This window comes from Limulus polyphemus, unplaced genomic scaffold (assembly GCF_000517525.1).
Source record: "Limulus polyphemus unplaced genomic scaffold, Limulus_polyphemus-2.1.2 Scaffold2794, whole genome shotgun sequence".
In the NCBI taxonomy this organism is placed as follows: Eukaryota; Metazoa; Arthropoda; class Merostomata; order Xiphosura; family Limulidae; genus Limulus; species Limulus polyphemus.
The window spans coordinates 91,607-113,975 of NW_013668404.1; the positions used below are offsets into that span (position 1 = coordinate 91,607).

Below are 22,369 nucleotides of genomic sequence, written 5' to 3' on the forward strand. Positions count from 1 at the left end.
TCTTTTCTTATGTACTTGTAAGTAAACCCATATAAAATACCTGTGTGTGTGATCCAGTCGGTCTTATTAGACATCTTTCCTTGTGTACTTGAGGTAAACCCATATAAAATACCCGTGTGTGTGATCCAATCGGTCTTATTAGAATCTTTCCTTGTGTACTTGAGGTAAACCCATATAAAATACCTGTGTGTGTGATCCAGTCGGTCTTATTAGACATCTTTCCTTGTGTACTTGAGGTAAACCCATATAAAATACCTGTGTGTGATCCAGTCGGTCTTATTAGACATATTTCCTTGTGTACTTGAGGTAAACCCATATAAAATACCTGTGTGTGTGTGACCCAGTCGGTCTTATTAGACATATTTCCTTGTGTACTTTAGGTAAACCCATATAAAATACCTGTGTGTGATCCAGTCGGTCTTATTAGACATCTTTCCTTGTGTACTTGAGGTAAACCCATATAAAATACCTGTGTGTGTGATCCAGTCGATCTTGCCAGTAAAAATAGTCTCCAGTCGATATATTCGCGTAAATAAAAAAAAAAAAAATTAATTTACCTCTCTTTTTTTTTCCTTTATTTCTGTGTTAGATTTATTATTTGCCAAACATTTCTCAAACCTTTCAAATTCGGAGATACTTTTTACAAGTAAAAGAAAAGAATAGCAATGAGTAAGAGAACGACAGTCACATTCATGCTTATGCTACAAAGGCTCTTGATATAAGTAAAAATATATATTTAACTCCAAAAACATTTTTCAGGTACATCAACGACATATTTGGTATATGAAATCAAGTTGAGACTACAATTAACCAATACAGAAGGAAAATTAACCTTCTTAGATGCAACCCTAATAGCTCAAGATGGAAAATACAGAATTTATGACCAAGAACGTAAAAAGCCGATACTTCTCTATTATACATCACGCTACTCCAGCTGTATCAAAAAGGGAACAATAATAAAATTGAAGAGACTAAATCTAAGCCTAATTCCGTTCAAGCATCACAAAAAGACCTTAAAACACTACTATTACAAAACGATACTCCGAATATTTCACCGAGAATGTTTTCAAATCACATAAACACAACAGTAATATACACTAAAAAAATAAAACAACAACAACAACAAAGAAAAAAAAAACACTAGATACGACGGTAATAAAATATAGGAAAACAAAGTTTCAGGCCTAACCTGAAGGAAGGTTTAGGCTCGAAACGTTGTGTCAAATTAAAGTTTTCCTAGATATTATTACCATCGTATCTAACAGAGATGTCGCTAGACGCTGGCACACGGGACTTGCCCCGACTCTATTTGACAGTGCCCCGAATCGCCAGTTGATATAATGAAAAATCAGAATAGAAAACCATGAAACGCCGAAAATTCCTACGTCTGTGGGCCCCAGCCACAAATCTTTTAAGCACCTAGCGACACCTATGGTATTTAGTGTTGTTTTTTTTCATTCTGAAACTTTGTCCTAGATCCTCTGTGCGGTTTCTATATATATACCAAAACCCAAATTTCAACATTATAAGCCTTCGGACTTACCGCCGAGCCACTGGGGCGTATAAACCGAAAGACCTTTACACACACATCTTGAAACATATTAATACATATAAATATGAAGTCATGGGGGGGAGGGGTCAGCGACAACTTTATAGACAGAGCGTAGATAGCCCATTGTGTAGCTTTGCACTAAAACATCGACGTAAATAACGAAAATACAAAATTGCCCCAGCAGAACACTTTTTCCACAAACACGGAACCCTAAACATATACAGCGAAAAACATGTACTGTTTTTGTTACAAAAAAACTGAAGATTAAAAAGGGAGAAAAAATACATATGGAAGCTATACTCAATAAAGAAAAAAAAATCCAGAGATAAATAGACAAAGAACGGTATATTTAACAAAACTCCTACTTCAATAATCACACATATCATACACAATAACTGTAATATATCGGATTAACTGTAGGAACATAACAGTGAAAAGTTGCTGCAAGACTGTGTGATATTTTTTTGTACACGAAAGTTAAATGCTATTATAATACTAACAGCTCTTACTAAATCTGAATTTTTCTTCTACTCAATAAGGTATGTAAATTCAGTGAAGGAATTAAGCAAAGAATCCATGAATGACGGAGAGAGACAATCTATTCTTTGATTCGTTGAAAAACAAAACAAAAACTTTTTCCAGGGAAATATATAATACATAAGTCTGTGAGACAATAAGGTTGCTTTGTAAAGACTTTCTCAAGAATAACTTATTTCAACAATGCCACGAGAAAAGCGTCAGAGATTTGATGATGTAGCATGACACTGTTGTCTCGTGATTTGCGAAGCACGTGTTTACAGTTTGAAATAAATTGAATTGCCGAAGTTCTCTTTGTACTGAGCACACCGTGCGACGACTGTCAGAGGGGTGAAAATAAGGTAAGCATAGGAATTTCATACTACTCTTATTCAAAACAGCTTCGTAAACCTGGGGAACTTTTCGATGGGTATAAGGCTTTATATTTAAATAGTTGACTTTATGGATATGCTCAGTTTTCCGTTGCTTATCTGTTTGTCTTTGGAACTGTTGTTATCTTCTTATTAATACTATGTAGTCAATAATTTTAAGTAAGGAAGGATACAGGACTTGACTTAAGTTTTGTATATAAAACTTTATCAAACAAACATATAAGAAACAAGTTTAAAATTAAAAAATAACGAATGAAACAGCGTGCCATAACAGTATGAAAAATCATATATGTGTTGGAAATATGCTTTTATGAAACAAAGTGGATAAATAGTTAGGTATTTGGTATCTTAAACCTCATGGACTAAACAGCCATGTCAAACATACCTATAATTTAAGGACAACAAGGGACCTGTTGGTCCATCTATGCTGTCCCATTCACTATACTAAACTCTACAATAAAAATAAATCAACCCTTATCATTCAAATATTTATCGAGCTTTCCCTTAAATTAATTACATCTACCACATCTAAAGGCAACTCATTCCAAAGACCAACCATCCTGTTGGAAAACTAAAGCTGTCCCCTAGTCTTACCATTCTCACCATGAACGACAAAAAAACTCAACAACACTATCAATTCCCTTAGCAATCTTAAACACCTCGATAAGAACCCCTCTAATTCAACAACACTATCAATTCCCTTAGCAATCTTAAACACCTCCATAAGATCCACCTCTAATTCAACAACACTTTCAATTCCCTTAGCAATCTTAAACACCTCAATAAGATCCCCTCTAATTCAACAACACTATCAATTCCCTTAGCAATCTTAAACACCTCCATAAGATCCCCTCTAATTCAACAACACTATCAATTCGCTTAGCAATCTTAAACACCTCAATAAGAACCCCTCTAATTCAACAACACTATCAATTCGCTTAGCAATCTTAAACACCTCCATAAGAACCCCTCTAATTCAACAACACTATCAATTCCCTTAGCAATCTTAAACACCTCAATAAGATCCCCTTTAATTCAACAACACTATCAATTCCCTTAGCAATCTTAAACACCTCCATAAGATCCCCTCTAATTCAACAACACTACCAATTCCCTTAGCAATCTTAAACACCTCAATAAGATCCCCTCTAATTCAACAACACTATCAATTCCCTTAGCAATCTTAAACACCTCCATAAGATCCACCTCTAATTCAACAACACTATCAATTCGCTTAGCAATCTTAAACACCTCAATTGGAACCCCTCTAATTCTACTTTTTCAAGTGAAGACAATTTCAGAGATCTCAACCTCTCCTATTATGACAATGTTTTCATTCTAGGTATGATCCTAATAACCCTCCTCTGAACCCTTTCCTACAATTCAATGTCGTTTCTAAGGTAAGGAGCCAAATACTGAACACAGGACTCCAAATGTGACCTAGCCAATGATCTATACAATGACATTATAACTTTTTTGTATTTAGTATTTCTCTAGATACAGCATAAAATCCTATTTGCCCTGCCACTAGCAACAGCACATTGTTTGGATGGCTTAAGAGACTGATGAACCACAACACCAAGATCTTTTTCTTCTATAACACTTTTAAGGTTATTTCTATCAATATTACACTCACAATTCAAACTGTGTATTACCACATGCATTACCTTGCATATATTAAAATTAAAAGACACTTTTCACAACTCATCAAATAATTCAGATCCTTTTGCAAAACTTTAATATCATCAGCAAATTTAAGTAATTTATTGACTAATCCTTCATTTACGTCATTGATGTAAATCAAAAGAGAACAATGGTCCAAACTCTGAGGTACCCCACATGTGACATTTATCCAGTCACACTGAACTCCATTTATAGCAATCCTCTGCTTTCTTTCATCCACCCACTTTTCTATCCAATGAGCCAACATATTCCCCAGATTTATAGAGATAACTTTTAAGCAAGCACTTTGCAACTGCTTCCCAAAACTCCAGATACACCAAATCCACACCCATGTCCTCATCTACATAAGCAATAACCTCTTCAAGGAATGAATGTCAAAACATTAATAAGGCAAGATTTTCTCTTAGTGAAATCATACTGATTATCCAACAAAATTTTAAACTTTGTTAAATGACTTTGCAAAGCATATTTCATCAGACTTTCATAAATTTTTCCTACCATCGATGTAATACTAATGGGACAGTTTTTATCACCTCCTTTGAAAAGAGAAATGACATTAGCCAACTTCTAGTCTTCTGCTACGCGTTCATTATTCAAGGACTTAAAAACAAAGTAGCAAGTGGCTCACATATCCGTTCGTAAACCTCCTTCAAAACCATTGTGTAAATGTTATCTGGTCTAGGAGCTTTATCATTCTTTAAACTTTCCAATTTTTTTTCTTAACAAGCTCAGAATTAATGGGATCATTTTGGTCAATCCTGTTTCCATCTAGCAACCGATCAGGACCAGGAATATTATTTAAATCTTCATTAGAAAAAAACTAAGTAGAATTTAATAACCCAGTCATCCCATAACCATCAGGTATTAGTCTTCCAGTTAACCATCAGATATTAGCCTTCCGGTATCATCCTTCATAAGCTCTACCTCCATCCTAACATTTTACTTACCTGTAATGTACTTAAAGAAACCTTTACTATTAATTTTTACATTTTCAGACATCTTTTTTCTATGTAGTTTTTGAGTCCCTAATTTCCAATTTAACAAACTCTCTTGATTCACTCAAATTCTCCAAATCTTCCATCATTGCAGCCAGTGTAAACTTTCTTTAATTTTATCCTCATTGTGAGACAACTTGGTTTTTCACTTCCAGCCTCTCCTTTTTGTGTATAAGGAACACGCCAAATGTGGAATATTTAAGAATTTATTCTAAAATGTTTTCCACATTTGGTCAGTATTTCTAGTTAACTCAATTGTCCATTTCACAGAAAATCCTTATCTTATCCCTTCAAATTCCTTGAAATTTGGAACCAAAATATCATTATTCCTTATGCAACAAAACACCAAACCTAATTAAACAATGATCTCTTACACCAAGATGTTCCCTAATCTCCACCCTATCAACCATTTCTATATTAGAAGTTAACAATAAATCTAAAATAGTATTATTCCTAGTTGGTTCTCAAACCAATTGTTGAATAAAAAAACCTGTCTCTATCGTGATTTGACTTTAACATTTCCCATTTTATATGCCTGAAACAAAATCCCCAATAATTATAACCTCTGACCTACCTTTTCCTACATGATTAACGTGCACGTGCACTACAAATATTGCATCACTGATAGCATCCTTTACTATATCACTTACTCTTTCAATTCTATCCTCAACCCTGCCACTTTTATACAATTTATAGCATAATCTAATTATATTCTCCCTATTTAGCCTACAGACTATTCTATCCACATGTCATACTAAGGAATCTCCTAAAACAATAACCTTATGTTTTTCATTCCCATCCCTACCTGTCCCTTTTCTTATCCTTCACTCTTCAAGTTCATCATCTGCACAACCTAAAGGACGAAATCGGTTACTTAATAGAACCTGCTCATTATAATTAAATTCACTAATACTAGCCCTATTAGTAATGTTTTTAACTACATGATTAGCTACTGTATCCTTCGCATGTAAAAGCTTAAGTTAATGAAATCCTGCTGCCATTTCTCACAGTTTACCCTTCTCTTTATTCCATTGCCTCTACCCTATTTAGGACAGCCTCGAATTTCCCCTTTTAAGGCTTAGGCACAGTCTTCCATATTTATAACTGCTGAACAGAGGGAGGGCAATCAGCCACCAACGCCCACCGCCTACACAACTACTCTTACTGGAATAGTGGGATTGACTGTAACAGTTTGAGTTACCATTTCTGAAAGTGTTGAGCACATTCAGTTGAACATCATGGCTCCAGTTTTGGATCTTCTGGTGTGCAGTCTCCCCTATAATGTTTATTACATAACTATAGCGGTATCTGATAATATAAAAGTACAATAAATAATGCATATTATTAGTAGTATAATTATATTTACTGGGAAATTTTTTTACGGCCATATATATATATATATGTATATTTCATATATCAATCTAAATTGAATTGAAGCATATTAGAACATATTGCTTCAATTATCTTGTATTTTTGATATTATATTTATCCCGCATAATACTTAGAAATTTGTATATTTAGAAAACAACCACAACTTTTAAATTAACTCGCAAGCCAAATTGTTTGCTATAAATGTATATCTAGGTATATGAATGTGTAAATCAAACTTATTATATTATGTATATGTGTACATTTAGAACCTTGAGCCACGTAAGTTACGTAATTTATGTAAGCGGATATTGTTATCTTTTCTTTCTGTAATATAGATTACAAGCAAAAGTAAGGGTCCCTAGTGACGGAAAAGTTTAAGTTAATTTATTGATTAAAATTACTTCATGGTCTTTTAAAAAGGTTAAATGTGTTGTACTCTTGATTTCTGAGCTACTTATACCGCCCACCATGAAAAGTAATTGTTGAGCATTTCAGTCATCATGCTAAGAGCCAGTCAACAATAACAAAGGATAAATCTACATTTTTATTCTTTAAGTTACATTTTGAAATGTTAATGATAGTGTGATTAATTCCTGACGACTTAGTGAAGAATATCCTGCTTGTGAAATAAAAAAATAGGTATCAACATTATTCATGCCTGTTCACCCGTCATTTTAAAAGTGAATGTTGAGCTTTGCCTCCGTGCTCAGCTTTTCAAACGGGAGACAGACGAACGCTTGGTCAGACGCCACCATTCGCAATATATATATATATACGATTAAAGAATAAATCGCTGTAAATATATCCATATTTATAAGAACTCATTGATACACATATTAATTTTTATATTCCTCCCCCCCAGATAATTTTAAGTTGTTTAATTAATGCGCCTTACCCCCTCCCTAAAATTGCAAAATTTTATTTATACTTTTAAATAATTTCAGATGATATTGAAGTTACGCCATTCCAACTGCCGTCTGTGTAGACGTAACGCGTTTCTGACGGTGTGCATCTTATTTTCAGAGGGACTCATTGCTGTAGGAATAGTTTTACTTCTCACATCTGTAGTTCTGACGACCCTCTACTATGTCTTTCGATGGGATTACACGTTAATGGCAACTGGAACAACACTCGTTGTCTCTGGTGTTGTATTGCGATTAGCAATCATCACTCGCATCAACAAGTTGGTAGGTAGCATTTCACTTCTTTTGTTAACAAAAACAAACTGAATAAGCGATCCTTCACACATATTTCAAAATATGTGATTTTAAATTATAAATATTTTAAATTATGTTTACCCATATTTCTCCGAATTGTTTCCTCCATCTGCAGAGATCGTGTCTTCCCCATTTTCCGCCTCCTGTGATGACTTGCACTCTTACCCATCTATTATTCATTTTACCCATTTTTCTTTTTTTTCGTCCCTTGGATGACGAGAGGGCGTAACTCTCTACCGGCCCTCTCGTGATCGGAATGAAATAACGCTTATGTTGTTGTTTGTTATGTAGAGGAATTAAAGGAAGACAAACTTTTATGACTACTGTCCGTATATGATCCCCAGAGGTCGGTGCTCATAGTTATATTTTCCGCGGACTGTCCCGTAAGTACGTGTTTTGTGATGCATTTTGAAGTACTTGCGAAGCCTATATTACCTTGTTACCTTAATAATAGGGCCCGGCATGGCCAGGTGGTTAGGGCGCTCGAGTCGCAATCTGCGGGTCACGGGTTCTAATCTCCATCAAACCAAACATGTTCACCCTTTCAGCCGTGGGGGCGTTATAATGTGACGATCAATCCCACTATTCGTTGGTAAAAGAGTAGCCCAAGATTTCGCGGTGGGTGGTGAAGACTAGCTGCCTTCCCTCTAGTCTTACACTGCTAAATTAGGGACGGCTAGCGCAGATAGCCCTCGTGTAGCTTTGCGGGAAATTCATAACAAACAAACCATAATATTTTTCCAAACAAGTTAATTTAAAAAATGTATATATTGCCATTTTCTCCCCAAATATGCAAAACTGCGTTATATCAACTATATATTCAAAGAAATACACTAATGTTATCAAAGTGTTTAGTTTGTTTGAAAGCTACACGAGGGTTATCTGCGTTAGCCGTCCGTAATTTAGCAGTGTAAGACTAGAGGGAAGACAGCTAGTCATCACCACCCACCACCAACTCTTGGGCTACTCTTTTACCAACGAATAGTGGGATCGACCATTACATTATAACGCCCCCACGGCTGAAAGGACGAGCATGTTTGGTTTAACGGGGATTCGAACCCGCAGATTGCGAGTCGAGCGCTCTAACAACCTGGCCAGTTAGTAACAAATTTTGTACGTAAATTTCTCAGAATACCCTTTCGAATTATTTCTGTTAATAAATTGAATTATAATATAAACCTTATTCTATGTTGACGTAGTGACTTCTGAAGTGATCATGAGTAAAGACAGAGAATATAATAAGAAACGTTTCCACTGCTTGCACAGTAGTGGAATATGTTATTTTGTTGTCCTTGTAAAACTTGTTAGTTGAGTCAAACAACTCTGAGTACAAGATACGTCAGTTATAAGCTGCTACTCCAGCTTGCTCCAGTGTTTGTTTTGGTTTAAAGCCAAATAATCCGGTGCTGGCTTCTGATTGGTTGACAGCCAATGGTACCACAGCAACAGCAGAAAAACTCTTCTGTCGTCATAATATAATTTGCAGATGAGATTACATTTTGTATTTCAGAATTGTTAACAGAAAAGAGGCAATCGCCATTGAGCTCAAAGCTACTTTTTATGTATTTTCGTCAGTTAAGACTGACATTAGATAAACTGTAATTTCCATAAATGTTTTAAATTCACTACTTATGTAAGCTCCACGTTTTTTATGATTCGTAATTAGAAAAAAAAAAAAATTGGTCCACAAAATTGTTCAATGTTACAAGTTGAATGTTGATAGAAATGTTACTTTTAGGTTCGTGTAAAATGGTTACTGTTTAAATACCTTAAATGGTGATTTATCCTCAGCCTAAGTTGGGTCATTTAAACTAGATTTGAGTCCTAATACAAAACGTCATAGCATTTCAAAAATACTAATCACATTCTTGATGTGGTTCTGATTTTATAGTTTTTACTTTAATGATATTTGGTTTGGTTTGTTTTGAATTTTGTACGAGGGCTATCTGCACTAGCTGGCCCTTATTTAGCAGTGAAAGACTAGAGGGAAGGCAGCTAGCTAACTCTTGGGCTACTCTTTTTATCAATGAATAATGGGAATGACCATTACATTATAATGCCCCTATGGTTGAAAGAGTGAGTACGTTTGGTGGGACTGGGATTTGAACCAGCAGATTGCAAGTCGAGCACCCTAACCACCTGGCCATGCCAGGCAATGATGGATGATCTTTAGTAAAATTGTGTCATAATCTTTTACCATAGTTTAAACTTTCTAGTGCCACTTTATTTCCTAGGCTTTAAGTTCACAAACTTTCTTATCAAAACAGGGTTTTCAAGTCCATGGCTTTCGAGGTTATCCAGAAGGTTCAGGGGACTTCCATGCCATCTACCATCCTGCAGCATCCTCTAGCTGTAATACTATGTCCGAAACTTCCGTTGAGTCTTCATGTTCTTCCTCATCAGATCTCCCAACAATTCCAGAGTGTCATTATCTCTCAGCTGGAAGCCCAAGGGTTTTACTCCCACTAACATATAGTAACCCAACTACGACTGTACTGAGTACTCGAGATCCATCTCTGTGCAGTACTGGGCATGACAAAGGCACAAAAATTAACTTGAGAATGGATGCTCCACCACCAACATACGCAGAAGTTGTTCAATGTTTCAAGAAAAATGTAAATGAAACAAATATAGACACTGACTGTTACTCAGTGCAGTCTACAATGGGGTCCACTGATTCAAAATCTCAAATAGAATTGCCTATCGTGGAAGAATCTAATGATAAAATTCTAAAGACCAGTTACGAATATGACAATATCAGTTTAGACTGACATAATATAAGTTATAATGGAGATACATAACTGTTGAATTACCTTTAGCCAAAAACCATAACATGGACAATTTAACGAATAAAAAGATTTACAAATAAATTAAACAGGTAATTAATTGAAACCCAACAATGAGTCATTGAACCCAAATTTTTATTTTGCTTTTTAATCACCGAGTGAAGGCTAAATAAGAATCGACTTGAGGTCATTACACTCAAACATACGTAAACATAATTCAACAAGCTTGGTTTAATCAGTGCTATCTTGCTTTCTTCATAGAATTAATGCATTTTTAACACATATAATATAAGTATTTTTATTTTTTTCTTATCTTACACATAATCACACAACCCTGTGGTAAATTTAAACGTGAATAAGTTATATACTGTGCTTCTGGAACAAACATATGAAATACCTATTGAGACAAACACTGCAACAACAACACAAAATGAAAAAAAGGAAAATAACCACACATTCCTTAAACTTCACCCATTTTACACATTTATTACATCAATCCAAATATCAAAATTTCAGATAAATTCTGAAACATCTTATTTATAAATTGTAACTGAAAAACCAAATTCTTAATTAAGAACTGTATTAGTAATTTTTGTGATACAGTTTAAATAAACTTCAGCCCCATTTTAAAACAACGATTAAAGATCTTTTGATCCGTGCCTATATTGCTAAAATCACTATTATCTTAGTATTTCTCTATCAATTAGAAGTTGTAGATAAAATACATCATAACTCTTAACACACTTTAACTATGATGCAAGGATACAAATTTTTAGTGTAAACTAAAATAATAAATACATATTTACCATGCTAAAATTGCTAAGGAGATCATATGAACTTAAAAAGTTTAGAATTAACTACCGTATTTGCATGGGCCACAAAAAATTGAATATTGTGTTAAACAAATCTACTTAAGCGAATTATAATGGCTCAATGATATAAAACATGCACAGATAATTTAAAGTTTTATAATCTCACGAAATATACAATTAGATGTCACAAGTAAAAGAATGACGTGAAAATAAATTTATCGCAACAAAACTCTGCAGTACAAATACCTTAACTTTCACTGCGACTGAGGTAACGGTACAAGAACTGCAGAAAACGTTATTGTTAGACTGTTACATAAGCTTCGTAGAAAATTTCTGAACCACACTCCAAGTTTTCTATGATCAGTCGAAAATTTTTTATATTTTTAGATTTAGAAATCTATTAACCTTTAGTGTTACTTGAAAATCTGGAGAAATCTCAGCAGGAACTGTAATCTAGTTTTTGGCCTTCACAACATTTTGACTTCTGTTTTACGTGTGAAAATCTTAAAAAAAACTACTTGTTTATACATCACATATTTTTTTAAATAGTTAAATTTTTGTACAAATATTGATATATAATTATAAAGAACATACTTACTGGCATGATAACAAATGTTTACAATTAATACTGTTGGTAAATTCTGTTTAATTCTGTTTACATTGAATAAGCCACATATTTAAGAAGTAAAGAATTTTTTTTACATACACATATAAAAACATTCATTTATAAAAAGTACTAAAATCTTTAAAAAATTATGTAAAAAGTAGCACAAGATTTTCAATTAAAAGATTAATAGAGTTTGCATAATTTTAAAAACATTGAAGATATTAGCACTTGTCAGGGGGAAAAAATTTAGGATAAAAACTGGGTAAAATATTAGTGTACAAACGTTTTTATACGGTTTATAAAAGATAGTTAGCATCAGTCAGGTAAGCTTTTAAGTTTTTTTTTTCATGGCTATAAATATTGGTTAAACAGTAATTTACAAATTTTTTTTTTCAAAGTTCTATAAACTTATTTGAAAAAAAAAAACATTTTGAATATATATATATATAAATAATACAGATATTTTTGTCAAGTGATGTTTAAAATGTTTCGAGCTTACTTAGATTCTAATTAGTGTGAAAGCAAATGTATGTTTCTAAAAAATGAGAAAATTCTGTCTAATAAGTAGACAGTCTAAACTGAAGATACGAGCTCTAATATTTTTTAAAATGTCGAAAGATCAAAAAATAAATTAATGTACCAATTATCTGATTTAGAAATATGGGCCTTCAAGTGGGTTTCTTCTAAATTATAGAGCACTTTATATAAATATACAGGGTCATTACAACTAACTAAAGGCAGGGATAAAATTAAAATGTGTGGATTTAGGCATAGTGCAAAGCTCTTTGGCACACATTTTTATAAAAGAATTGCACCTTACCATTAGGCTAAAATCTTCGTACTGAGTCACCTAATTATTGTACTTTGCAGATGTCATTTTTGTACCTAAGTATTCCTGTGATGAAGCAAGATTTGGAAGGGTGGAGAGGTTTTCTAAGCAACCCCACTTCTCTTTCAGCTAGTAAATAGTTCGTTTGAAAAACTAGAATTTTGTCCATAAGCCCAAACTGGTTCAACAGGTTAGGAATTCTTATCTTCATATTGCATAACTTTAATAAATAAGAGACAGGAATACTCATTCTAAGTTCAGATAATAAAAATGCATCCACATTCACCAGTGCACATCAGAAGTGTAAAGTTCCCTCAGTTTATTCTCATTGCCTAGAACAAGATGTCGTAGACATTAATGTTCATTATTCCCCACTGAAGTGTTGGTTTGTTTTTTAATTTCACGCATAGCTACACAAGGGCTATCTGCACTAGCCGTCCCTAATTTAGCAGTGAACGACTAGAGGGAAGGTGGCTAGTCATCACCAACCACTGCCAACTCTTGGGCTACTCCTGTACCAACAAATAGTGGGATTGACCATAACATTATAATGACCCATGGCTGAAAAGACGAGCATGTTTGGTGGAACGGGAATTCGAACCCGCGACCCTCAGATTGCGAGTCAAGCGCCCTAACCACCTGGCCAACCTGCTGAAGTGATAAATTAGCATATTCTTTATTTAGGTGGGTATGTCGTCTTGATTATAATTCAGCAAATTCCTGTAATATATATATATTTTAAAAATAGTAGGTTCCCCTCCAGCCTCACCCCCATTACATACACACAAAAATAAAGCTTTATTGGGATTTAGTGATGTAGAAAACTACAGGGACTTGAAGGCTCGAGAGAAGTTACTAAGTATTACATTATTAACATTTTAACATAAATGTACATACACTGAGTATTGATTTCTGACTAGAAATTTGTACATAAAACTTTATCGTGACAGAATTAGCATCAAGTAAAAGAACTGCTATGATTTAAAAAAATATTTTAAAATTTAAACAACATGGTATAAATAATTTACCCTATGAAACTGCACCATCTTGAATCTTTATGAAGTTTTTTTGCAACAAAGAATCTGTAAGTTCAGTGTTTTATCAAGATGGCTATCCTCACTTTTTTGGTATGGTAAAGAACTGAATTTTTTCATAACCAATGTTTGGCATTACTGCTAGTACCAACATGTGCATAAAGTCAATCTATTAGTGCTTTATAACTATTGTATTCAACACTTGTCCAGTTACTACCAGTTCTGTTGTATTACAATTAATATAAAACTATATGACAAGTGCTAACCCAACTATTCTGCTTACAGTAACAACAACAACAAAAAATTATAAGGTATACTTCACTAGCCTAGGCATTATATTCCATTTGAGTTGATGTTTTGTAAACGGCCGACAACATCTCAACTAGAACTTTGTATTTTGTAACAACAAGCTCTAGCATTCAGTGAAGAAATGTAATTACATACTTATTGGATCAGTAAAAAAATGATTCAAAACTATTATCACTATTTCTGTGATATCATACTATTATCTAATATGTTATATAAATAGTATACAATTAACAATATTATTTTTGGTTTTGAATATATATGTCTATAAAATCTTAATTGATAAAAAGAAGACTTACACTAGCATTTCTTTTTCAATCTTCTGCTTCCCAGTGTTTGTATAGCACAAAGATTTTGACTTGGGTATTTTTGTCTAAGGTGACTTTGACTGGTTATTACCTTCGTCTCGGTCGGTGTCCATGATATTCTGTGGAGAAGGTGTATGTTGATGTAGGCCACGAGGCAGATGTGACCTAAGCTGATGGTCATTTCGTCCAAGGTACTGAAAACCTTGTTGATGAGAAGAGCGAGGAGGAGATGGGATGGCAGTCTTAGAAAAACCAGGATAATTACCACCGCCAGGACGGACTGAATCGGGAATGTAAGAATTCTGTAAGTGTGGTGTTGAAAAGCCACGAGATGGTAGGTGGTGCTCTCGGTTCTGGGGGTAATTCATCGGATAGTTTCCCCTACCTTGTTGTGAATTATGATTTCCCCTATCATAAGGAGAAGTTTCTTGATCAGAGGGAATATGTTCTTGACTAGCAGAATAAGGTGCTCCATTTGGAGAAATATGTCTCGCTCTTCCCCAACCAGGTTTCACTCGCACCGGCTCATCTTTACTAACTGAAGAGTGCAATTTTTCATTAGCTGGCACATCAGCAGGCATGTATCCTGGCGTTAAAAAGTTGGGTGGTATCGTGTCTTGCTCTTGAGGAGTAGACTTAGTACCAGCAAAAGACTTATCTCTATATAGCTTATTGGTCAATTCCACTGGTTCTAAAGAATGCTCATCTCGTGATTTCATGTCACGACTTGGCTGCTGAGCATCTAAAAATAAATCAAATTTGCTGCTTAAATAATCACACTAAAGATATTTAATGTGTTATATTAGTTATTACACTTGCATTACACTGAATCATTAAATAATTGTAATTCTGTTTTTTAATTAGGATTGGACTCTTTGCATCCACTATTTTTTTGTAAAATAAAAAAAAGTGAAAAGTTTTATTTAATATAGGGTTATCAAAAAAAAACAAAAACTAGTATTCAGTTTGTTTTTCTGATAAAGTTTTCAAGCTGATTAAAAAATTACCAGGTGAATGTTTTTATGTTTATTTTTCTTGTAAAAAATTTAAAACAACACCAGGTGACAGTGTTTTTATTTATTTGACAAATTACTAGGCCTAATACCAAGGTTAGCCATGACAATAATGGTCATTCATTAATGGCAGAAACAATATTTTTACCACTAAAGAGAGAAAAGATTGCTGTTGTTGTTTCGGCATAAAACTACACAATGAGCTATTTACACTGTCCACTGAGAGGAATCGAATCTTGGAGTTTAGCATTGTAAGTCTGTGAACTTACTGCTGACCCACTAAGAGTCAAACAGAGAGAAAAAAAAAATCTAGACTTGAGATGAACCCTTGCTTTACATGGCCAGGTGGTTAGGGTACTTGACTCGCAATCTGATGGTCATGGGTTCGATGCCCTGTTCCACCAAACATTCCATTTCAGCCGTGTGTGTGGGGGGGTGTAATGTGATGGTCAATCCCACTATACATTAGTAAAAGAGTAGCTCAAGAGTTGGTGGTGGGTGGTGATGACTAGCTGCCTTTCCTTTAGTCTTTTACCGCTTAATTAGGGACGGCTAGTGCAAATAGCCTTCGTGTAGCTTTGTGCGAAATCCAAAACCTAACCAGTACATGACCTAATAGCAGAAATTCCAATCACTTTCATATGTTTCTCATTAAATTTTTCATTTTACTGCTCTTTCTTATTACATGTCTACAGTGTCAAGCAATATATCATAATTTAAGAATAATTTTGTGATTTTAAAATACTTATCTATATCTCCGACTTATTCAGGCTTTGTACAATGTACAAAAATGAGCTAATGGATAATTTGTATGGTAAACATAAACAAAATAGATTTTATTTTATATAGGTTTAAATATTTTTGTATCCTGAACATGTGGAATAACATCTTTAACCAATCTTGTTAAAAACACTCATAACAGATCATAAAAGTGTGTTCAGATTGGGGATTTAGAATTTACAAAATGATGATAAATATGTGATATTGGAAAACAAAGGAATATGGATCATCTTAGGGTATCAGGACCATCCAGAAAGAAACCTTCAACAAGTGCTATGCCAGCTGTGGTAAGCAATGCATGGCATCTTGTAACAGTGAGAATTAACAAACACAAAGAACAGTGACTAAAGCCATCTACATGCCTCAAACAACGGTACAAAACATAATCAGGATGGACCTCTGTCTGTCTGGAAAAGGGGAACAAGCCACATGTATACAAGTTGCTTCTATGACATATTAGTTCAATTAATGCATACCCGAAGCAGCTGGAGAATGAAACGGGAAATCATGCTATTATATACAAAGACATACCAGTCAAGTCACCAGTCATGATGCCTATGGATTTTTGTGCAACTGGATTGTTCAAACTAGTGCTAAGAAACTGTTGTCCTCGTAAACTAGATGAATTATGGAAGGCTGCAAGCAGGAATGATGTGTTATAAACATGACAGCCTTAAGAAGAAGACTTCTGCAATGGAAACTACGCAGCAGGGTTATTACAAAGGTGTCTAGTTGTGAGACAGAGCATGAGTGAACATGGTGACATTGACTATAACAAAGTGGTGAGACACCAAAATCATTTTAATAGAAAGTTCTCAAACTCTGTACCGTTTCATAGCAAGTTGTTGGGAGAAGAAAATAGCAAAGTATGAAGAACCCGAAAGTATGACTTAGGTTAATTAGCTAAAATTAAATTACCTATAACTGTTTTAATCATTCCTTCAGATGAGGAAGTGCTTGCGGATACCCGTCGTTCTCGTAAAGCACTTTCAAATAATTGCAGCAGGAACACCCTATCTTTTCCTTCCTAATAGAAAAATAAATACATATTTATTCATATATATAAGTAAGTACACAAACATTATTATATTTATATGACTGGAACATGCAGGTAGCAGTCATTGCAAGATAATAGTGTTATAGATTACTACATTTCAAACTATAACCATATCCTTTAGCCAGAGGAAACAAACTTGTTTATGAAAAATTTTTGCAACTGTCAATACAGAATGAGTGAGTCACAAGGGTTGAAAATTGTTTTGTTATTGTTTTTGAATTTCGCGCAAACCTACACGAGGGCTATCTGCACTAGCCGTCCCTAATTTAGCAGTGTAAGACTAGAGGGAAGGCAGCTAGTCATCACCACCCACCGTCCAACTCTTGGGCTATTCTTTTACCAATGAATAGTGGGATTGACCGTCACATAATAACGCCCCCACAGCTGAAAGGGTGAGCATGTTTGGTGTGTGACGGGGTTGAGAATACAAAATGTTGCAGTGGGCATTGTCAGAAATTTTGTATTGTAATATTTGTAACTGTAATGCAATACACTGCAAAAAAAACTAACAAATTTGGCAAGTGATATGTTTTGTATTGTATTATCTTTCTACCTCAAAAAAAAATCATACAATTTAAAACTACACAAAATTCTTTTTAATGTCAAAGTATTTTTACTACATTTACACCAACGATACCTTAACTTTTACAAAACAATGTGGCATTTCAAAACAACTGTACATTAGTTATTGAAAAGATGACAAACAACACTCCAACACCAAGAAAAAATCAAGTAAAATCTCAGAGTACAAGGTTTTGTGGACTGACAAAATGATTTTAACAACATGATGGTGTGACTAACACAAAGGACAAACTGCAGTGGGCCAGTTGTAAGTTTACAGTCTTAAAATGCTAAAATCTGAGGCTCAATTCTATATTTTGGGCAGAGTGCACATAGTCTATTATGTAACTTTGCACTAAAACAAATAAACATAAAGTAACATGTTTTTAAGAAAACAATCTAAGCCTATTCTTAAAGCTATGCCTATCTTGCTTACCTACAAATCTAAAAAAGGAGTAATTATAAAGCAATACTAATAAAAAAAAACTATACAATCTTTTGAACGTAAGAAACATGTATTTTCATTGATATTCCTACAGAAGGCTTTGAAAATTCTCTCAAATTTATTATCAACAACAGTTATTTCAAATTTGATTCAAAAGAAAGGCATCACTGTGGGTAATAATGCCACTGTCATCGTGGCCTCTCTTTTTATGTATTTCTTTGAATCATCAGCTCTTACTGAGTGGAATTTTGAAACTAATCTTGAACCAACTAGATGATACAGATATATTAACAACATTTTCGGTATTTGGAATCATGGACTCACTTCCCTTTTAGAATTGGTTGAATTCATTAAATAATCAACAATCTGACATAATGCTCACACTTACTCATACCGATAATGTCCAGAAATCTATACATAACAAACTTATTACTTCCGTATATTTTAAATCACACGTTAAAACCATTATTCTACATTCTAACTCGCACCAGCTACCAAACGAGGTGTCATTATTGGTCAACTTAATAGAATTGAGGAAATCTGCAACACCAGGGACGGGTAGACGCACGCCAGGATCAAACTTCAAAAGCTACTATTGTCCAATGGCTACCTGTATAGTTACAGTACTAAGACATTTCACAGTTTTGACTCGCAAGATATTAACAAACGACATCAAAAAAAGAAACTACCACATCAAGACACTGTTTCATGGATTATGCCCTTCATGGATGAACCTTTAACTACTCGCCTTCATCAAGCAATTACAAGATCTGATTTGAATATGAAAATCATACAAAATCCTGGTAGAAAACTGAAGGATATATATTCTCTTGTTCAGTCTTAAATAATGACAATACATGTAAATCCAAAAAGTGTTTTGCATAGACGAATGGCTTATAGAAGTCCTGCACGCTTAAAATCACTGACTATGAGCTTATATGTACACAGTGTTTGGCCACATATACAGGTGAATCCAGTCGTCCAATACATGATTGTTTCAAAGAACACATTCGTGCCACTAGAAATCTTGACAACAAAGAAGCTAACACTGAAGATTACTTAAAACAACATGGCACACCTTATGCAATCAAAAGTTTAGAAACTTGTGACCATTTTCTCAACAGAAAATATAACGAATCACTTTTGATTCCATCCAGATGCCCTTACATTAATAGGTACAATGCCTGGCCTCTTTAACCTTTTATTATTATTTTTAATTTAATTTTGATTTTATCTTTTTTTATGTTATTATTATAATTTTCTCTATTTATACGATCAACGACTCAAAACTGTTCAACTATACTTGTATCACGTACACTTTTCCTTTTATATTGTTTTAGCTGTTTTTTATTTTCTGTTGCTGTAAATTAATATCAGTTTGGTAACCTGTGACGTTCACTGACCCTTCATAAATGCATATGCCGAAACGTTCGTTACAAGTAATTAAACATTTTTTTCTGAAGTTGTTTGTCATCTTCATTAAATAACATGTATTTTGTTGAAATATCTTTGGAGCAGCATTTCAGAACAACATTTTTGAAAAATGACAGCAAGTAAAATATAGGCCAACTGATTTACGACATCATCTGGCTATGAACTCGAAATCAGTCTGTTAAATTCTCCATCTTAATTGACCAGAATAAATGACTGGTATTTAATATGTTGTGATTAATATGAGGAGGTAAATATAATGATATTATCTGTTTAATTAATAAATTCAACAACTCACTAATATAAGTTGTTCTCGCAACAAATCCACTATGTTCTTGTGGGCCTTTGCTGTAGCACGAAGGTAATAAACACCAACTCTGCAAATAAAAACAAAAGCTAAAAGTCAGTATTACATATTCATTAGAGATATGGAAGTTCTGGGGAGAGATATCGGATTAAAAGTATCAGATATTTGATCAACCGGTTCCCGATAATCACACAACTGTTGTTAATAACAAAGAAATGTACAACAATCGCAGACACAAAGCATGAAATATGTCATTGGCTTTCCTAACAAAGAAATGTACAACAATCACAGACACAAAGCATGAAATATGTCATTGGCTTTCCTAACAAAGAAATGTACAACAATCACAGATACAAAGCATGAAATATGTCATTGGCTTTTCTAACAAAGAAATGTACAACAATCACAGACACAAAGCATGAAATATGTCATTGGCTTTCCTAACAAAGAAATGTACAACAATCACAGATACAAAGCATGAAATATGTCATTGGCTTTCCTAACAAAGAAATGTACAACAATCACAGACACAAAGCATGAAATATGTCATTGGCTTTCCTAACAAAGAAATGTACAACAATCACAGACACAAAGCATGAAATATGTCATTGGCTTTCCTTTCATCATATAAAATATTCTTACTTTTAAGTGACAGAAATTAATGTGTAGCTAAAAAAGAAAATGTTTTTAACAATTTCACTGACAGTTTGATTTGGAAGATTTTAACCACAAAATCCACTCTGTGAATAATATACTAGGAGCTAATACAAGTAACATATCTGAGGCTCTTCAATACCAAATGCAAGAAAAATAGTAACACAGTTTATATAAAACAACTGATTTCACAAACAATTGCTACTTTTAGTGTTCACAAAACGGAATTCCCAATTTTATTACATGTTTCTCCATACTAGACTGACTAGAATAATAGTCCTAAAAAATATCAGTGAATTTTTGCCAAAAGAAATTAGTAACTGCCATGAAAGCTCAGTAAAAATGTAAAACAATTAATAAATATATGGGAGTACTGATTTCAATTTTCATAATCTTTTAATAGGATTTTATATTACAAGAACTTGTGTCCCTACATCAAAGTTCATCCTTGAGATAAAAGGGCTTATAAGTTATAGCATTTATATATGAACACTTCAGCTATTATATAGAGCTATCAGTCTTTGAAAAGTAACACTTGATTGACAAAAAAAAATGGCTGTCCAAACAGAAAGTTTCAAATAAAGTTATCAAACATTGTGTATTTTAAAATAACATCTGTAAATATTCACAGAACTGTCAAATGAGGTTTTTTTGTGATGCTTTAATTTTAATGAGATTAGTGTGCTTGTGGTATTAATAGCTTAACAACGTTTAAGTTTAAATTACAGACAAATTAAACTTTCATACTACAAATGCTATTTTTAGATAGAACAGTAATTACATACCAATGTATAAGCCACTATGAAGTCTGATTGTGAAACAAGGTAATAAATACATAAAACAAAATGAACATTTTTTTTTGAAGCAACTTGTAAGTACATTATCTGAAAAACTGTAGCAAGAAAAACACATCCACGTATCTCTCAAAATAAATATATTTGCATAAAAATCAGAAATAATTAAAGCTCGATAAAGTGAATAATACTAACAACAAAAAAAGCAAAATTCCAGCAATCACTGGAGCTGAAGCTAGAAGACGAAGAACCAAAGATAACCAGCCCTGTTCTTCGGGATCTCTCACCAGAATATCAACTGCTTGGATACCACGAAAAGGCCCACAGTCTTTTGATGGATTAACATTATCTCTACAATTCCAAAAAAAAATAACAAATTGAATACATAAATTCTCTCTTCATCCAAAAAGGTGAGGTATAACCAAATATTTATTAAAAAAATACATTATCTTTCATCATCTTTCTAATAACTGTTGATATTGTATAATTTTCTTCCTTTTTTTAAATCTTGTATTATGTTTTCATCCTTAAACACGACCTCTTCTGTTCATTACAGGTATGAAGTATCCATTACTTATATTATAAATAATCTATGGTTAGACAGTGGGAAAAAGTGCAACAATTATATTATAAATAATCTATGGTTAGACAGTTGGATCACTAAAAGTGCAACAATTATATTATAAATAATCTATGGTTAGACAGTGGATCACTAAAAGTGCAACAATTATATTATAAATAATCTATGGTTAGACAGTTGGATCACTAAAAGTGCAACAATTATATTATAAATAATCTATGGTTAGATAGTTGAATCACTAAAAGTGCAACAATTATATTATAAATAATCTATGGTTAGACAGTTGGATCACTAAAAGTGCAACAATTATATTATAAATAATCTATGGTTAGACAGTGG

The 22,369-nt window shown here is 33.5% G+C and overlaps 2 protein-coding genes across 2 annotated transcripts in view; one reads left to right on the forward strand and one right to left on the reverse strand.

The window, feature by feature from the left end:
* The first annotated feature begins 2,388 nt into the window (after positions 1–2,388).
* On the forward strand, positions 2,389–10,999 carry LOC106467916. Its single transcript, XM_013928301.2, has 3 exons — positions 2,389–2,430; positions 7,454–7,696; positions 9,994–10,999. The coding sequence occupies exons 2-3, from the start codon at positions 7,454–7,456 to the stop codon at positions 10,495–10,497; spliced, it is 747 nt and encodes a 248-aa protein (XP_013783755.2). The 5' UTR covers positions 2,389–2,430; the 3' UTR covers positions 10,498–10,999.
* Positions 11,000–13,283: 2,284 nt separating this feature from the next.
* LOC106467914 (transmembrane channel-like protein 5) overlaps positions 13,284–22,369 on the reverse strand; it is a 28,424-nt gene continuing 19,338 nt past the window's right edge. The window contains 4 exon segments of the mRNA XM_022396135.1: positions 13,284–15,150; positions 17,120–17,228; positions 19,994–20,072; positions 21,646–21,801. Of these exon segments, the coding sequence (XP_022251843.1) occupies positions 14,474–15,150; positions 17,120–17,228; positions 19,994–20,072; positions 21,646–21,801 (1,021 nt within the window). The 3' untranslated portion in view covers positions 13,284–14,473.

Excerpts from the sequence above, each read along its gene's own strand:
- LOC106467916 (XM_013928301.2), top strand. The coding sequence starts at position 7,454 with ATGATATTGAAGTTACGCCATTCCAACTGCCGTCTGTGTAGACGTAAC. Across the intron at positions 7,697-9,993 it reads TCACTCGCATCAACAAGTTG|GGTTTTCAAGTCCATGGCTT; the intron begins GTAGGTAGCATT and ends TTATCAAAACAG.